Consider the following 19,930-nt stretch of genomic DNA (forward strand, 5'->3'; position numbering starts at 1 on the left):
GTATAAATGTCCTGCGGTTTTTTCCCAGCTGTACCTCCCAACCTGTCAGACCACTGGAAGCTGACAGGATGTTCAAAGACACCACGCAGCAACCACGGCTGCACCCTGTGCGTGTCCAGTGTGCTCAGAACAGGCATTAAAATGTAACACGGACACGTTCATCTGGCTAAACCCAGCTCTTGCTGAGTCTTAAATTTAGTTCTGGAGTTCTGATCCACCTTTCTGACTTAGGGGTTTTCATACCCTTCTCCCTGAGTGCAGCAGCTCCCTGCAGAAACCATTCACCGCTCCACGCTGGCTCCAAATTTTACTTCTCCTATGCTGTGCTTTCTCTCCCCCAAAAAAACCCATTGCTTTATCGTCCAGCTTCTCCTTGAAAGTTCCTGTGCTCCCAAAACTCCATGGCTTTCCTCTCCCCCCCTTCCTTCCATCCAGGTCCAGAGCTACTAAGAGGATTACTGCAGGTGGGAGCAGGGAGACAATTGCTGTGTGTGCAGGGAATTCAGGAGCAGCTTTGTTTGCCACCCCTGGCTGTCATGTAAAGGAGGCCAAGGGAATCAGCAGGTTCCTGTTTTCCTCTCCACTTGCAAATGTGAAGTTTCCTGCTATGAGATTCCGTGAATGCCAAATGCTTTGCCAAAGGTTTTCAGATGATCTGGCTGGAGAGCAAGAAGCGTCAGACATCTCATTGCAAACTGGGTTCCCAGCCCAGTTTTGTCCTCAGAAGTGATTCAAAGGACTTTGAGAGGAACCCAACTGTGCAGTGATCTTCTGCTGCACTCCTGCTAGTACTTCCAAGAGGCCTGAGGTCTAAAATGCCCTGAAATTAATCCTATTTGGCTTTATACCTGTCTGGTCTGGTCTGTCTGACATCCCTCACTCGAATGCTATTCATATTCTGTGCAACATATTGTTCCCTTTTCCTTCTGTGCTTGCATAAGAGAAACGTAAAGAAAAGCAATTATTTTGCAAGTGAAACTAGAACTACCCAGGCTAAATCAGGCAGTTTCCTGGCATCATCTTAAAAAAGCAGGGCTCAAAGTACAACAGAGAAAAACGCAGCCTCCTCATGATGTGAGTGATCATCTGCTCTTCTCACAGTTCTTTCATTTCTTATTCAGCTGCTTTGGAAATCTGGGGGGCAAATCTTCCCCTCCAGCCTCCCTTCAAGACCTGCAGACACAACAGGCCAGAACTCTTGTTTTTAAATATTAATTCTCATTACTGCAGCACAGCCGGGCACTGCTCCCCTTTGGGAGGTGTCCGGGCCCTGCCTGCCCTCAACAAGTGATTCCCAGATGGAATAGCCAAGCCAGCCTCTTGCAGAGCTGATGGAAGGACTGGGCTCATTGGGATGCTGGACAGAAAGCTGCCTGGTAAGGCTGGTGTGACCCTCAGCACCGAGGACGAGGATCCAGGGTTTGTTCCAGACATTTGTGTACCACAGTCTGAGATTCACTGATGCCCCTCTCCTTTGTTCTCCCCTGTTTCTAAAACCATCCTCCCAGCCTTGGAAAAGCGTAGGGAGAGATGAGGAATTCAGCCAAGCCAAATGATCCATGGGTTGGGGCCTTAAAGACACTGCTTCATTTGGCTTTTTGGTGTGTTTTGAGAACACAGGACAGTGCAAAACCAGACTGTTCTTAAACCTCTCGTGGACAGTTTGTTTGTGACATCGCACAAAAGGGCTGTTAAATCTTTTCCCCGAACCACAAAGAAATCAGCACTGGTCAGTGGATTGAGAGGTTAAAATGGCCCAGAATATCTCAGTGTTTAAATTAAGCAAACAAAACGAGCTTGTTCTTGTCCAGCCTTTCCAGCTGCAGCACAGAGGAGATGTGTCAGTGACACAGGTGAGAGTGTTTCTGCAAGAAGGTTTTCACCCCCATCACACCTGACACAAATCCATTTTCCAGACTTGTTGCCACCACTGGCTGCAGGGTCAGACTCAAAATATCAAACCCAATTTGTTATCCCAGGCCAGAGTAACAGCATTAACTTTTTTTGGGCAGCCCAGCTCCAGTTCCAGTCACGGATCTCTCACTCTTGGCACTGACCAGATCTGGGGGAGACACAAGAGCTGCACCAGAGGGGAAAAAATTGTGTGCTGGGGAGATAGCAGCAAGCAAAGGTCTGGCTTCCTCGTTGGTAGCCACTGTACATCACCAGGAAACACCAGGTCACACATTTTAACCCAATTTTCCTAATCCAATGGCTGCTTCCCAAATGAAGTGTTCAATCACAGGGATGTTGATGTTGCCCAGAAGAGGGAGGGTTCAGAGAAGAAGGTAAGACAGGCAGAAAGCTCTTCCAAACCCAGGTCCCCTGGAGCTAGTGTGAATTTTTAGGCCCCACTGAATCATCTCCTCACAGCCCACACAATCCTGAACTGGTTTTCATGGAATCATGGCATCCCACAGTGGTTTGGGTTGGGGGGGACTTTAAAGACCACCCAATCCCATCCCTGCCATGGGCAGGGACAGCTTCCACTATCCCAGGCTGCTCCAAGCCCCGTCCAACACTTGGACACTTCCAGGGATGGGGTTTGTTGAAGAAGAACAGCTTAAGGAGAGAGGCTCCAACAGACACCCAGGAAAGGCCCCTCCACATCCCACTAAGCCAATCCTCATTCCAGCCTCCCTCTGCCCCACTCTCATTTCACTGGAAACCTTCTTTGCTCCCCGATTTTTGGACAGAAACCAGGCAAAGAACAGGGAATCAGCATCAGTGAGCACAAACACAGTAAAAACTGAGTAAGAGCTCAGCTCCTGATGCCCTGAGCATCGGCAGTGATTCCTTAGAGCAGTAAAAAGCAGAAAGTCACTCACCCTCACGAAGCTGGCGGGAAACCACCCTTCTTCATCGTCGATCTGACCCCACCACCAGTCCTTGTTGGAAGCATCCAGGACCTTGATGACGTCTCCTGCTTTAAACGCCAACTCCCGGTTGGCCATGGTGACGTGATCCCATACTGCCTCAGCACTGACAATGGAACCACCACTGATCAGCTTGGGGAGAGAAAAGCAGAGTCAGAGAACGCTGCAGCCCAGGCACACACACGCACAGCAGCACACGCAGCAAAGCTCGCAGCCAAACGACTTTTCCAGGGCTGTTCCCACTGCCCTCATCCTGCTCCCAACCATGCCAGGCAAGCCCACACAGGTGCTGTGTCCGGTGCCTCCCAGGTCCTGGCACCTCCCCTCCCACCTCCACACATGCACATCTGTCAGGGACAATTCCACTGGCATAATGCACAGTTCCCGAAAACACGAACAAGCCATGGCGTCCTGCAAAGGAATTTTCACTTCAGTTGAAATGTCCAAGGCTCGGGGGGCTTTCCATGCAGATCCAAGCAAAGTTAGTGCAAGCATTCAGAACACTTTTTGAAAGTGGAAGTTGCCCATTTTAGCGCTGGTGATGTACTGACACCCCTCGCTTTCAGCACGCTGCTGACCTGGCCCAGCCCTGGCCTGGAGCACAGCCCAGCCCAAGCTCTGCCCAGGGAATCCTGCTGGCCCTGGCTGCTCCAGTCTGCATGGAGCAGGTCCTGGCCTCTGGACACTGGACTGAGGCCAGCCTGGTGTCTGACAGGAGCTCAGGAACATCTCTGCATGTGGAGCTCATGGACCCTCAGCACCAGCACAGACCAGGTCTCCTCTGTGCGAGTCATGAAACTCCTGCTCCATGCTGGCAGAAGGGATCATCCCACCACTGATGCCTGTGCTTCCATACCACCAACCATCCACCCATGCCCAGGACACCCCCTGCTCCTCTGAGTGACACCTGTGTGGTTTTTAACAGAGTAGTAAATTGTGTTTATGTTTTGCCCACTGCAGGAATTCTGTGCTGAGCACTGAGGCTGCCCCAGCAAATACAGCTTTTCTCCATATGCTAATCAGCCTCCTTCATTAGTTCTGCCACTGAGACACCCTGACCACGGACTTGGGCTCCCTCAAATCCCAGTTTCAGTTCACAGGGACAGAGCTCAGCCCTGTGACCATTCCAGACCTCAGAGAGCCACAGTGTCCTCTCAGCTCAGGCAGGAACACAGAGCACACAGACAATAACCCCTCACTGTGGTTATCCAAGTGTAGAAGCTCTGGCAAAGGTCAGACAGCTCTTCATGGAAGTCTGGCTCCCCCAAACCCCTGTTAATCACTACCTGCACGGTGAGAACTTGAAGGAGACCTTCTAGCACAGCTCCAGGTTCTCAGCATCAACAGAGAACATTCAAGTCGTGCAGAAAATCCAGTCAACAGATTAAAGGGCCTGATTTCCCATTTGCCTTGCACTGACTTTCCTTTAAAACACTGATCTCCTTGGGTTTGGGACAGTCATACCCAGTCCAGCCCTTTGGCTGTAGAGTCAGTCAGACCCAGAGCAGCAAGACCTACGAGGCTTAACCTGGCATCCTCAAAACCCAGATGGACCAGATGCCCAGCTGGTGGGCAGCAAAGTAAAGCTGTGTTCCTCTCACTTTCACTTTCACAGATTGTCCCTTCTAATTCAAAAACAGCTGTGGAACAAACATGTCCCCTTTGTGTGTCATACAGAGCACCTGTCCACGTGAGCCTCACAAGGTCCAGGGACACCAGACAGAAAACCAAGGCACGTAACAAGCTCTCAGGTGATGGCTGAACGCGTGGCAGAGGGCACCTCCTGCTTCAGTGAGGGGTTATCCCACATCTGGGCTTTTGAGACACAGCTGGGGGCACCAGAGGGTCCCATCCCAACCAGCAGCAGCTGGAGCCAGATGGTGATGGAGCCCCAGCTCACCCCAGCTCTGGGCTCAGCAGAGCAGGGCAGCTACACCTGGAGAAATAACAGTTGTAAAGACTGATTTCTGATTCCAGTGCAACAGCTGGGTGCTCAGACATGTTCCAGTGCCTCCTCACAACACCGTGCCCTGCTCCCAATCAAGGTTCCTGGATGCTTTCATTAACAGGGATCAGCTTAAAGCACAGAGAACCCCGGGACAGACCTGGAAGGGATGAGACTTCAGAGCTGAAGCAAGCCCACAACGCATGTGAGTCCAGGTAACAATTATTTGTTCTTCTGCCAGGAGCTCTTCTCCTTCACCAGTGCTTCCCCCTGCCATGTTCATGCACACTGTCCAGGTGTGATTTCCCAGGTAAGGAAGTTCTGCCCTCCCAGCCCCCAGCTTTTCCTCCCCCAGGCATTTCACGAGCCCTTTTAGGCTTTCGCATACCCTGCCTGCATTTTTCTGGAACACAGATGACCAGAATTGCAAATACTATTCCCAAAGGGACCTTACCAGAGATTTGTGAAACAGCATGAAATATTTATTCCAGTGTCACAGCAATCTCCCAGTAATACCTCACATGGCCCCCTTTCCCCATGGCCACCTCCCACCCGTGGCTCACAGTGATCCTGCATTCAGCTTCTCTCAGTAAATGCAGTCGAGTACATTCTCTTTGGCTCAAAAATCAGTTTTCTTGTCAAAAAATGACTCGGGCTGGCCTGACACTTGTTCCTTTTGTTAATGCCATTGGGTATTTTAGTCCCTTTCCCACTGATGAGGAACCAGGAACAGAGCTATTACGCAGGAGCCGTGTTCCTGCTGCTTCTGCTTCAGCTGACACAGACTCTGCTGTCACTTCACACACAGGCAGTTCTGGGCACAAACTGCCACAGAAACGTCACCGAGCCCAAACTTCAGAGAGACTGTGCTTCAAATCCTCCCAGCCTCCTTTGCAAAAATTCATGCCCAAGCCCGAGGCACAAATCCCAGCTCTGAGGAGCACGGCTTGGCCAGCAGCAAGGGCTGCCAGGGGCTGCAGAGGGACACCAAGGGACAGGGGGTGACACCTCAGCCTTTTTGTGCTGCTAACACAGAGGTCTGCAAGGTGCTTTCAGGCCATGTCAGGAGCTGGGGTGGCTTTGCCAGGTGCTTCTCAGTCTCAAGGAGCAAGGCTCCGAGTCCTTGGTTCTCACTGATCAGGGCCAGCAGGGGCTGGTCCTTCCCAGCCCCTGGTCCTTACTGTCAGCTCAAGGAAGGGATCCACAAGCCAGGAATCCTGCAAGCAAGCCTTGGCCTTCTGGAACATAAATCCAGCTCAGCCTGTACCAAAAGGACGGCAGTGGGATGGCAGAACTGGAGTTCCACTGAGACAGTGTCAGGGCCTCAAATGAAAAGATCCAGTTTAATTTATGTTGCAAGACATCCTGCTGTATCCATGGAGCTGTCCAGCTCTCTCAGGGCAGGGTTATGGAGACAGAACCTGACATCTGCAGCAGCAGGACATGACAAACTGGAGAAAGGTCAGCATGAAATATTATTTTCTGCGAGAATTCAACACAGGAGCTCTTCACTCCAGAAAGTTCACGTCTCTCGGCTTCAAAGCTGCGGCTTAGTGCTGGGCTCGGAGATATTCAGCCAAAGACCTTGAAAGGAACTTCTCTCCCATAAAGTCAGGTTCTCCCACAGTGCAGCTGAGGGAGTCATCTGGACTCCCTGATAGCCAGTGAAGAGAAAGAGACACATCTGGAGTGTGATTCATCCCGGCTACTTCAGCAACCTACCTTCCAGCCAGGTGAATCATGCCCCAGAAATTCTCTGTGTTTAGCTGCCTGATGCACAAGTTTACATTTCCCACATCTTAATGTTCATCCCAGCTACAATCTGGCCATTGCCAAAACCAAAGAACTGGATTTAAGAATAAAAATCACAACAGGAACAGTTAAATATTAAAGCACGCTCTCCCAGACACACCAGGAGGGTGAAGGTTGCTGGAAATAAAGTTGTGTTCCCTGTGCCCACCAGAAGAATTCACAAAATTTCAGCCTTGTAAATTTACAAAAATGAGGACTTAGATATTTGGGAAAGTGTCCTACCCATAAGAAGAGGGAAGCAGTGAGAAGAAATGCAGCAGGTGACAAGGACATTTGGTGTGACATCCTCTGAACACTGCCTGTCTTCCAGGTGAAGTCCTAGCTTCTATTAAAATGAATTATTCTTGTCAGTTGGTTGTTCAAAGTAAAAAGTCCAAAGAGAAAATTCCTCAATGCTTTCACCTCGTAACATCAGTGCAGAAATGCCCAGGAGCATTTGGGAGCTATGGACCTGAGAGTAATGCTTCCTGTTTCACAGGAGACTGCAGAGCACCTTCAGGGGCAGAGGAAAAGCTTTCTCAGTGGGCAGAAGAGCAGATGAACTCTTGGGATGTTGTGTGGGCTGGGCACCAGGCACTGCTCCAACAAACACCTGGCCATGGGTAAAGGGAAATTCCAGGGCACAGAGAAGAGGGGCCACTTCCACATCCCAGCTCCACCAACAGATCGATTTAATGAGGAAAAGAAAAAGGGCAAAAAGACAAGGCTCCCTCTAATTACATGTCCAGCTGGCACATTGTGGAGCTCACTAAGAACAGGGTGTGTTATCCCTGTACCACCAGGATCACAGCCTCAGCCTTCCCAGGGATTTTCCCCACAGGTTTCCACAGCAAAGCTCCAATAATTCAGGCACAAACCCTCCCTCTAGAGATGCTCCTTTAAGACACCCCCAACACCCCAGTACAACAGGTGAGTGCTTTACAACAGCGAGCAAAGCCAGCAGAAAGGAATGTAATCATCCCTACTCGAGGGCTGGGAGGATTTTGCTTTCTCTTCTCGTTTGGTGTCACTTCCAGGATGGAACGTGGCCATTGGAAATACTGAATTACATTAGAGGTGCTGCCAAAATAAAATGGCAACAACAACAAACAGTAAAAAAGGGTTTCAGGGGACTCTGCAAGGCCCCACCTCTGACAGTGCGTGCCAGGGATGCTGAACTCTGTCCTCACCCGTGCTGGGAGAGCTCAGAAAGGTCCATCTGGCCAAAGATCCCCACTGTCTCCTTCTCCCCTTGCACTTTCTAAAGCCAAAGGGCTTTAATGTGTCATTAATGCCACAGGGGAGTTTCCAAGGAATACAAGAGAGGTGCTCAAAAGTGGGAGTTTGACTCCAGATTGTTCAATTTTCTTTTCCGGCCATGCCTTTGTGTCACCTTTATCAAGATGGAATAATTTTCACCATCAAAGTAAGCAGGAAAATAAAAACCAGAAGGAATAAATAAAAATAACAGGAGCAGCTCCCTGTTAGAGGACCTGGTGGAATCACTCTACCTAACCTCTCTAATGTTACTGGAGCAGGTCTGGAGCAAATCCACAGGAGCCAGAGGAGAGGAAGGGAAGGAGAATGCCAGGAATGCAGCAGCAGGCCCCACACACCGTGCTCAGTCCCATCTCTCAGGCTGCATCCACAGCACACCCTGAGGAAAAAAGCCCAGGAACACCAGCGGGGCTGGCTTCCCAAAGCACATTTACACAGTGAACTCACATTTACAGAGTGAACTCTGAGCCAGGGTTCAGCTTCTCCCTGGCCACTGCAGGGTTTAAATCTCTGCGCCGTGTCCCTGCAGAGGGACTTTGCTCCAGCTCCACACGACAAGACCAACTGGAAAAGCATTTTGGGGAATGGGTGAGCCTCTGCCTCCGGTCTGGTGCATCTTCCCTGGCTCTGCTCACTCCCCAAGCCAGGATGCACAGTTGGAGGCAAACATCTGCTCCACCTCAGCCCCTGCCTGCAGGTGAGGATTGAACGTCTTTGAGTGAAATCAGCCACTACTGCAACATTTCACTAAATATTCCCAACTCGTCAACACTTAGTGGCTTCTTATGGGCCAGCTTGAAGAAGAAATCAGGAGCTTAGTGGCCCCTGGAGACTGAAATGGGCACAAAAGGGCCATTCAAACCACTCTCACTTGTCCATAGCTCTCCCAGGGATAAATAATCCTTGCTAGCCCACAAGATTCCACCCTGAGTTTTCAGCACAGAGCTTCTCACTAATCCAAAATGCATTGAATGAAGAGCCACGTTCCCAAAAAAAACCCAAAGAAAACTACCATCAATCACCATCTCCTCAGAAAACTTCAAGTACCTCAAAGTTTCCAGGACCATGCCCTCTGGGAATACGAATAATCTTAAGGCAGGGAAGTGTTCCTCTATTAGATCCTTTATCACTGCATCAGTAAAGTTGTAACAGTAAAAAAGGAGAGCTCTGGGTAGTTCCCTTTCAAATCAGCGTTACATAAACGGTGTCCTCCTCCACAGGAGCAGGATGCAGGAATAGGAGCAGGCTGTGAGGGGAGAGGGAGAAACGTGGTGAGTGGATGCCATTTGTTCCAATCGTTCTCGTACAGAGATGCCCTTTATTCACACAACATAAAAGCCCCGTAAAATCACAACAGCATTTCCCACACTGTGTTCACCAGGCCCTTCCACAATGGAGGCAGCCAAAACAGCTTCAAAGGAGGACACGCAGAGAGCTCAGAAATCAGTGCTCAGGGGAAGGACAGGACACAGCAGAGCTGCACAGACCCCAGCCAAGGGAAGGGAGGCACCTCCCATGCTTCAGCACCACAGCACACGCTGGTGGGGCTGGGAATCTGCTGTCAGCTCCCAGTGCCAGCCCCTGGCACTGCTGGGATCCTCTGCCGTGAATTCCCAGCCCAGCCGTGCCCAGGGAGGGAGCAGGGGAGCGGGGTGTGCTGGGTCTCAGCCCGCATCCTCTCTTCTCCCAGCCGATGGAGCAAAGGGAATGCTCAGAGAACGTCACCCCAGCCCATCCCGCCGCGCTTCTGCTCTTGCATAACCTCCCCAGAGCCGCTTGGATGGTGTGGTTATTTTTAAACCTCTCGTCAGGAATTATACAAAGTGAATAATGCCCAATCTCGGTGAATGGCCCCACGGCTCATTCACCAAACACAGGGCAGGGCAGCTCCACTTGATTTGCTCATTCTCTGAAGAGGTGCAATCACCCAAAGGTTAGCACAAGTCAAAGAATTTCCCTTTCTGCTTTCAAGCCCTTTGATGAATTTAACTAATGACTGGATTCCAGCTGAAAGAGGCTGATTGGAGTGAGAGTCTCCTGTATCCCATATTCTGGGAAGGTTGCCACACTTGGCTGGAAGCTTTATCTATCTTTTATTTATCTGTATGTTATGTGGAGAGTCAGTACAGACAGAAAGGTTCCTTAGTGGAACCTGGGCTGTTCTGTTTTTCACTGATTTACACTTTCTTGAGAAGATCTCACCTGGCAGATAGGAAAACACCCGGCCTGAGCCAGGCTGCAGCTACAGAGCCCAGGGGACAGCATTAGTCTCATTTTCCACCTTATTATGATTATTGCCCGTGTCATTCCTATTAATAACAGCAGCCACAAGGCAGGGCCGTGGATGGAGAGCTGAGTAAAACCCTGGCAGCAGTGAGGAGAAGGCTGGAAGGTGGTGACAAGGCAGAGTTACCCCACTGAAGCACAGCCCATGCGGGTTGGAGCTGTTTTCATGGAGCATATGTCACCCTAATTGCTTCCCAGCCCCTCCTGCGGACGGGGCACATTGAGGCTCCCCTTGCCTCATGACACATCTTTCATGTAGAGTAATTACAAATAACCACCAGCCATCATCTTTAAACTCAGATAAATGATGAGATTGAGGATGGAAGTCCAAGTTTGAACTGCTCCAGAGCAAACAGCACCTTCAGCAAGCAGAGCCAGGGCAGCTCCCAGCGCTGCGGACTCAGGGCCGACAGGGGCTGTCAGCACGGATCCCTCACTGCAGCACTCAGCAACAAACAACAAATACTCTGCAAGATCAAAACCTGAAATACTCACACAAACCCCAGCCTCCCGCCCCAAGAAGGGACTCCTGACATTCCCAAGCCAAGGCCACAACAGCCTCGAAGACCTGGAGTTGTACTGAAATCCTTCCTGGCCAGGGGGCTGGCGCTGGGCTGTGATTCACACCCGGTCCAGTCTCACTGGCTGAGCCTACAGGATGGTGGCTGGGTGGGGAGCAGTCAGGATTCCCAGCATGTGTTCCCAGTTCCACAGAGCCCCAGCCCAGCAGGCACCAGGCCCAAGAACATCGAGGCATCGTGTACAGCCCACGGCAGCACCCAGGGAAGGAGGGATCTGGTTCTCTCTCAGCCACCCAAGGGGAAGAGTAAGGCAGATAGGCAAAGAGAATATTCCAAAATAGATATAAATATTACAAAATAGATACAATTTGGGCTCTGGGAATGTACAGAGAGAGACAAGATGCTGCTGGGGAATGCTGAGCCCTGGGCTAAGGGACACAGTGTGGAAAAATGGCACTGACACCATCCTGTGCATCCCTACACCCATAGTATAGCGAATCTACAGCCTCAAAACCTCTCCAGGGATGACCAAGACTTGACTGGAAATGTCAGAAATGCCAAATCTAGACTCATGTTACCCCAAAAGCCTGTCCTTACTCAAACTGGAAAGCAAACAGCTTCCCTGCCGTGGAGCAGACTGTGGGAAAACTGAGTTCATCTGAGCGACCAAACGGTTTCTGCAAGGAGAGGAGATAAAATTGTCACTGCTCTGAGGAAAGGAGGGGTAACCCATATTGTAAAGGATATTTATTTCGAAATGTACATCACCTGTTACTCTGGGACATGGAAGTTTCCAAAGCAGAAAGGAATTAAGGAGAAAATCACACAAATGACTCCCAGTGGATTGAATTATTGAACACAACAGAACTCCTTACAAAGGGAACAGCACATGGATCTGCTCATCCCAGACACTGGATCTGTGTCCCTGCAGCTGCAGAAGTGCCACCACCAGCCCAAAGCTGGTGCCACACAGCTAAGGCACACAGCTGTCCCCAGCAGGAGTGACGGCCCAGGGATGCACACCAGGAACACCCACAGCGCAGCCACTTCCCTCACGCAGATCCAGGAATTCCCAGGGAGATGAAGACAGTGACAGGACCAGAACTCACGAAACTCTGGGTGGATGCTTTGTCCTCTAAAAGCTGACACAGTTGGCCAGGTCTGAAAATCATGGAAGGAAATGAATTCAAATGCAGGGCTGTTAATCCAAAGCAGGAACATCACTCCTGGATGGCCAAGGACAGGGAAGCAGCAGCAAGAGCCCCTCCGTGACTGAGTCACTGCAATGTGTTCTAAAACCCCTTTTAATAGTGAAGCAGAGGTCTGGATTGTGTCATGTTAGACCACACATATTAAACACATCCCCAGGAATCCTCCATAATGCACAACTCCCCTTTATTGGTGTTGTAGTAAGCGGCCAACATGATAATATTTAAAAAAAGGGTATTTTTAGGGCTGGGAACTTGGAACTTAAAAAGTGGTGGCTGTTATTAGTGCAAATCAATGCTCAGGCTGGATTAAAGTCCAGATGAATGTATTACACTGATTAAATTCACCACCTGGGCTCCTTATTTGCTGTTCTCATCTCCTGGTTTCCCAGGGTAAGTCCCTGCAGCTCACATCTAACACAGTCCAGGAGGGGCTTGTTGGCAGATGAGGGGAATGACATCTCCAAACTGTTTCACAGATCCTGAGCCCACAGAAAATTTAATTAAATGAAGCACAAAGGGAGCAATGGCTGGAGAAGCAACACCTGGGCCCCGGAACCAGCCTGGGCTTTGGGTGACTGCAAGGGGCAGTGACAGCCTTTTCTCCCAAGCCAGGGGGAAGCAGAGCCCATCCAGCTGCTCCTGTGCAAACCAAGAGCTACCCAGTGAAAATCCCATTGATTCCACCTCCAGCAGCAAAAGGAAAAACCAGGATGAGCACCCAGAATAAGAAATGGCCGGACAAAGCTTCTTGCCCCCAAAATTATGATCTTCATGAGAATCGTTCCAGCTGCACCACAAGCCTTCCTCGTGATTTCCAGGATTCCAGCACCTGGACCCAAAAGCAGCCATGGGCATCCTGAGGGAACAGTGGGATGATCCATCCCTGCCATCCAGCACCCCCGTGCTGGCAGCAAGAGCACAGCAAACCCAGCCAGGCACAGCTCAGATCCTCACAGCAACCACATCTCACCTTCCATCCCCCAGCTCCTGTGAGGGCAAACAGGCAGGACTTAGGAGAGATAAAGCCAAGAGGTAAGAGCAAAGCAGCTTCTCCCCTTGAGACGCTTGTTGAGCCAAAGCCCGTGGCATCCTCTGGCTCTCGGAGCCCTCTGACTTCACCGAGGTCCTGGACTGGCCCAAGAACACCCTGCCTCATGCCCAGCATCACTCACAGAGCTGGGAAGCACTGAACATTCCCAGAGCAAGCCCTGCCTTCCTGCTGGCTTTGGGGCAGCAGCACCCGGGGCGATGGAAGGCACAGGGGTGGCACTGCGGGGCTGTCCCACTCCCGCCCCTGTCCCTGCGTTCCAACAGGGACACTCCAGGTGGGATCTGACATCACGTTCTTATTGCCACAGCTCTTTCCCCCTACCAGCTGAAGGGACAGTGCTGGGTGGAAAGGCTGTCTCGGCAGAAAGGTGATGAATGGATGCTCGTTAGAGGCACGGGATTGTCCCGCAGATTCCATCGGATCCTGTAAGCCTATTGCAGGGATTGGCCAGATCAGCACGGGGATAGGCAGCCTTCCACCTCTAAGCTGCTTTGCTCAATTCAGCCTAGGAATGAATGAAAGTCACTGTCTGATGGCTTCTCAGATTTCACAGCCAAAATGTCCCCTTCAACAGGAGTAACTCAAGGCAGCCACTGGCTACAACCCTCTTCCCCTCAGCTGGGCCACGGCTTGGATGACACTTGCACAGGGTGGAAAGGTAACATCAGGTGCTTTTCCAAGCCATCACCACATTCTGAACCAGGAGTTGCCTCCCAGCCCCCTGGGCTGCTCAGGGAGCAGCAGCAATCCAGGCACAGAGAGAGACACCACGAGCCTCCTGCTCCCATCTCCCAACCCCACAGCTGCCTGCACGGCCCCACACCCTGCGAGCTCAGAGCTCTGGCAGGAGCCCTGAAAGCCCTCAGAGAGGGCTGGGATGTGCAGGGGCTCCACCAGGACACACCAGTGTCACCTCATCTGTTGTACAACTGTCCCTTTCCCCTCTCTCCAGGTCATGCTGCACAGGACACGTCCAAGTGCTGTCCCTCCCTGTCCCACTTCACCTTGTCACGAGGCCACATTCGCTGCCTGGCGCACGGAAACGATCACCTGGATGGTGCTGGAGAGACCAGTTCTGTACCAAGATAATTCTATTCAAAGTCTAGAGGGCAAAGCTGTCACAGATGAAGTATGGCTGTGTATTATCTGTTGGCAAACACGGGACATAATGGCAGCCACTCAACTTAATGGCTTGAATTCCAGCTCCTCCAAACGAGCCCATCGCCGCTGCTGCGTGTAATCACAGAATGTATTTAAAAGTATAATTTCCATCCAAAAGGACCAGAGCTGGAGCAATATGACTCATGCAGCTCCCTGTGCATCGGGAAACATGTCAGGAAGCCTGGGAATTTGTGTGCCTGTTGCCATCTGTGGAGAAACTGGGCCGTGGACACGATTCCTCAAACCATTCCTCTGGCACCCAGGCAAGTTTGGAGGCTGCTGAGCCCCCAAAGTCAGGCACCCAAGGGGGCAGAAGCACTCTGTGAAGCTACAGGGATACAAATATTAAAGAGAAAGGCAATGGAATTCAGCGGCATCTCTCCCCACGTACCTATTCCAGCACTCCAGAGCTCCACAGTTCCAGCTGCAAACTCAGCTCCATTTCTGCCATAACAAAATCATCTCCACAGCATAATTAGTGTGCTCGTGTTAAAATGGGTACAAATGCACAGAAAGAGGCATCCAAATACGATTTGTTTTTCAAGACAACGTGATGTTTTCCCTGGCTAAGAGATTCGATTCATTAAGGAATAACAAGAGCCAAGCACCACTTGCAGCAAACCTTGCTGCTTTTAGCAGTGAATTATCCATCCCCAGACTGGTTTGCACACTGTTCTTTTTTACCTGCTATGACTTGACAACCTTTTTTAGTCTAAGTTGCCTACACACGGCTTACAAAATATCTCTTCTGTAACTACTGCTCAAAATCCTGCTTATTCCTGATTTCCTTAATGGCTCAGTTAAGTCCCCTGGCACTGTTCTGCTCTGGGACTGGATGACTTCCACATTCACACACAATTTTCAAGGGAGCTGGATAGTTTGTGTGAGAAGGTATTTGCACTAGGATTTGCAACGCTCTCTTAGGGCAAACATCTGAGTTGTCTGAAGGGGTTTGGAATGAATAATTTCCTGCGTTATCCACCTTCCTCTAGAAATAACGCTCCATCTGTTCATGGAACAGTTCCCTTCTCTTACCCAGGCAGGATGAAGGTCACGCAAGGGAAAGAAAAATTTGCACATCCCCAACGTCCTCCAACAAAACACAAGGCACGTACCTGGCCAAGGTCGGGAAGCAGTCAAGGGAAGAAATACAGCTGTCAGGTTAAGGGGAGTGAGTAATCACCCAGTGCATCATTGCTGCGACAAGCACCCCAGGACACGGGCTGGAGTCACAACATGTCCTGCGCAATTAATCACTAATCAGGACGTGCTACAGAGAAGTCAAATGGCAACTCCAAAGGTGAACCAAAATGTTACTTTTAAAACACCTGAGTTTAAAAAAGAACCCCAAACCTGAAAAAAGCTCGACTCTCCAATCTGAGGGGAAAGGCAAATGGAGTGTGTACAAAATTCCTAGCAGCCTCTGGGTGGAAAGCAGCTCCTCTGGGATGTGGTTCACCCCAGAAGAACTGGCAGCAGCAGAGCCCATGTGAAGCTAATCCCTGGTTGTTCTGGTAGGGAAGATCTGTCCTTGCCCTGCCTGTCCCACTGCCTGGCCTACAGAACCCTGCAGTGAGTCCCAGCTGTTTCCATGAAATCAGCAGGGCTCTGCTCGTTCCTCCCTGTGCAGAGCTCCTGCCTGGGCTGGGCTCTCTGCTCCCTGCATGTTTGGGATAACCACTGACAGCAAACTGGTCACCCACAGCAGCTGGATATCCCTCGACCCAGGAGCACTCACAGTCACGGAGTTACCAAATCATTAAGGCTGGAAAACAACTCCAAGGTCATCAAGTCCAACCTTTGACCAGATGCCACCACACCACAGAGTGCCAGGAAGGAGCAGGGTAAACACAAGTCCTGCTCTGGCTTCAGTGCAGAAATGATCCAGGAGCCTCATGGACACCAACTTCCCTCTCAGTCAGATCTCCAAAGCATCTCAGCTTTCCCTCTCGTGGAAAGGTGCCTCCAGGAGCAGCACTGGGAGGGGCAGCGGCAGCTCCTGGATGGAGGTGATGCATTCCTGGGCTGGAGCACTGTGGATCTGATCCCTCCCCACGACTGCCCCAACTGCAAGAGGTTCTTGCTGCTACCTGCTTGGACAGGACTGGGAGAGGCTGGGATTGCCCTGCAGTCCTGCTGCACCCAACTGAGTGCAGCCAGCCTTGGCCACAGGGTGAGGCCTTGCCCTGTGTGAGGAGTGACACCAAAGTCCATGGGAACACCTGGGAGCCCACGTTCCTCGAATACCTCGGGTTCTTCCTGCAAGGAACACACAACCCTGGTGGCTGATGGACAACTCCAGTGCTGCTTTCCTTTTTCAGAGCAAAACTGGAGTAAAGAAGGAAGGACAGTCCAGGAGCTTGGCACACACAGGTACAGAGAGATTTGAGAGCACACAGAGCTTGGGTGTGGGTTGAAACGTGCCCAAATGGAGCTGTCAAGGCTGAATCCAAGGAATTCTCATCCAAGGATCCACTCAGGCTCAGCTTCAGCTATTCCATACATTATCTGCCTGGCAAGCAGTCTACACTCAGTTATATTCAGTGTATAATTATTATTCCTTTCAGACATAGGTTTCCCAACTCAGAACGTGGAAAGGATGCCTTAAAGGATTGGTACTTCTAGGACAGAAATATCCAGAAGAGAGACCAAATAACAAAGGTGGGAGATTCTGACCTAATGGGAAATCTCCAGCTCTTCTCAGGGTGATTTTTTTTTTTTCAGCTAAAAGCAGAAGTTGAGTGTGTGAGCTTCCCTCAGATGTTCCATGTGGTGGGCAGGTCACACCAACCACCCCACGGATGGAACAAACAGGGCAAAGGGATCCACCCAGGGAATGCACAGGGATTCTGCAACACAGTGCCACAGGAGATTACATTAATCCATAGTGAAATATGCCCAGATCTCTGAAATAAAACTTCAGCTACAGTTATTTTGACTAATAGCTGAAAACCAGAGCATGCACCCTCACTGCTCTGCAGCCTGTTTCATTTCTCTGTCCATCACTGGAGCAACTTCCAACTCTTCCCAAGGCTATGCCAAGTCCTGCCCCACTGTCTAATGTGCCATCACTGAGGACTGATACTGCTCTTTGAAGGCATCCAAGACGTTCTCTTCAGGAAAGTGCTTGCTAAGTATCCTCCTGAAGACATCTGTAAGGAATTTTTACTACTGGCCTAGATATTTACTCCACCTGGAAGAATTAAGTGGCTCTAAGGAGCTTTTAGTCGAAGTAAATCCTCATTTAAACAAGCCCCAGGAAAATGGACAGGGAGCTCCAGTTGCCTCATTTGCTTTTGTTTTATGACCCACTCAGAAGAGAAGAAACAGGGAAGATGGAATGTGATCCGTGTCTCCCAGGTTTCTGTTGCTATTCCGTACCTCACTCCTCAGTGCTCTCTCTCCTCCAGCACTGCCATGGAAACGATAAATTACCCTCCTCTCACAAATTTTCACCACCATTTTTCTGGTCAGCGTTGCTCAAGAAAGGAGCTGCTTTCCTGGAACTGCACAGCTGGGGCAGCAGGGCCGTGCATCCAGAAGGAAGAAGCATGGAAAAAAGCTGTCACTGGAGAAATGGCTGAGGGGTGGGATGAGCAACTGGGCAAGCACCTCCGTGGTCAGGCACGATGGGAAAAAACCCCTTCTCCTTCCTATTTCATCTGTGATAGCTGGAATCAGGGAGAACCTGGACATCTCCAAAGCCTGGAGAGATTTTTCCTTGGGTTTCTGTTTGGACAAGGTGCACTGGGCTGGTTTCAAGGCTCACATCCTGTGTTTCCCAGAGCTGACACAGGTGGAAGAGGCTGTCCCGAGCCTGCTGGTACCCCACAGGACATGGTGTCACTTCCACACTAACGTGATGGAAAAAAGGATAATTCCCCCTCCAGTTCAGCTGCAGTCTTTGATAACCTGGATCACAGTCTGAGTCTGCTGTCACACAGGTTTAGGATCCTGTGATGCAGCACAAAGCAAGAAAAAACAAGTACAAAAAACCAAAGCCAGTATTTGTTGTGGTCTTTGGTGCCCTTCCATCTCCACCACAGCGTGGAAGAGGTGATGTTATTCCCTGACATTCTCTGCTGATATCAAACAGGCAAACCTTGGGAATGTATCTGAGAACTGAGGAACAGCTGATAAACAGGAAGCAAACTCATTCCAGACCCATATTCAATGGGAGAGATGCTCCCAGGGCAAGGAATCACAGGAGCAGCGGTGGCAGGGAATCAGAGAGGAGTGGGGGATGCACTGAAATGAGAGCAAGATCCACGGGAGGCTGCAACATTCCCTCCTCCATGGCTTGTTCTGCACCAAGCAACTCATTCCAGACAGATATTGACAGCGTGGGAGGCATTCAGAGAAAAAGCAACAAATTTTATCAGAGGTTCTGGAAGGATTAATACCCAGGAAAAGATTAAACCCGCTAAAAGCTCAGCTAAACTCCCATCTCAGAGCCTGCTAACACAGCTTCAATAGTTCCAGAGAGGTATTAGTTATGTGTAATGGGGAGAGCTGGGAGTCTGAAATGGAGAAAGGTTCCATTTTACCCATCTGAGAGGAAAACACCACCACAGGATTTCAAACAGAGGATCAACAAGGTGAGAAATAAAAAAATAAATTAAAGAATTTTCCCAAGGCAGCCCAGGAAGGCTGGAGGGAGTGGAACCAGGGGAGAGCCCCTCTCTGCACCAGGACCCAGAACTCTCCAAACCATGAGAGCTTTGGGCCCCCCTGCCCCCAGCAGCCCCAGCCTCCTTGCTGGAAGGAGCACAGGGGCTGCCAAAAATTTGAGGCAATTCCCTCCAATTCTTCCACACTTTTGTGCCACCACCTGTGGCTGTTTGGGTGTTCAGCCTCACTTTTTCCACCCTTCTGGGAATTCCCCTGTCCCAAAAGGTATCTAAACATGTGGACACGTCCTCTTTCTCTCCTTAAAAACGCAAAAAATAATCCCATCTCTGTTATTTATTACACTCCTTGGAAATGCAGCCCCTCAAACAACTTTTAACAACTCCAGCCAGCAGCCAGTAAATCCAGAGGAGATTTGTGAATGTTTCAAAGCACTTTAGTGCCCAAAATAGCCTTAATTAAATAAGAATGTATATAAATACTGCAGAATATCGTAATAAAGTTGCCTGCACTATCACTAGTGCCAACTGAGAGCGTTGTTGCTCTGGATAAGGCCCATGGGGTCACTCAGTGTTAGAGGAAGAACTGGGAATATTTTTTTGCACTTTAACTGAGCTGGAGGAATTAAAATCCAAATTAGGTGCTGCTATCGGGCTTTGGCACAGGTGAATTCAGGGAGCAGCAGCTATCCAGGGGAAAGGAAGATTTTCCTGGTTGCAGCATTCCTGTTTCACAGGGACAACCATGGAAAGAGAAACTAAATGCATCTACTTTTCTGTGAGCTCTGGACACTGGGAACACATTTTCCAGGAGCTCCTGTGTCCATCCAAAGCTGCTGTCTCAGCTGTGCACGGGCTGGGGGGGCCTGTGAGTACCACAGGGGGACCTGTGCACGCTGTCACCTGGCACAGGTACCTAAGGACAGGCTTCCCGGGGGAGCACAGCTTTGTCACAAGGAAAGGCACAACCATGCAGTGCCCAGAGATCGGGAGAGGCCGAAATCTCAGGGGAGAACCTTCCATGAGGTCTCTCACCCTGTTTGCCCTGCTGCAAACGTGGGGAAAGGACACCTCAGAGCTGCTCGGGATGGCAGCACCGCCCCCACACAGTCCCCTGCTCTCCAGCCAGGGACACGCACCAGAGCAGTCAAATCCATCAGCAATCAGCCTAAACCAAAGCTG

The 19,930-nt window shown here is 50.4% G+C and overlaps 1 protein-coding gene across 1 annotated transcript in view; it reads right to left on the reverse strand.

Annotated features, from left to right (window-relative positions):
* The window catches only part of ARHGEF9 (Cdc42 guanine nucleotide exchange factor 9), a 155,998-nt gene that overhangs the window by 50,377 nt on the left and 85,691 nt on the right, over positions 1–19,930 (reverse strand). The window contains exon 2 of the mRNA XM_017737504.1: positions 2,829–3,008. Within this exon, the coding sequence (XP_017592993.1) occupies positions 2,829–2,954 (126 nt within the window). The 5' untranslated portion in view covers positions 2,955–3,008. The remainder of the gene's footprint in view (positions 1–2,828; positions 3,009–19,930) is intronic.

The sequence above is a fragment of the Corvus brachyrhynchos genome, unplaced genomic scaffold (assembly GCF_000691975.1).
Source record: "Corvus brachyrhynchos isolate BGI_N302 unplaced genomic scaffold, ASM69197v1 scaffold346, whole genome shotgun sequence".
NCBI classification, from domain to species: domain Eukaryota; kingdom Metazoa; phylum Chordata; class Aves; order Passeriformes; family Corvidae; genus Corvus; species Corvus brachyrhynchos.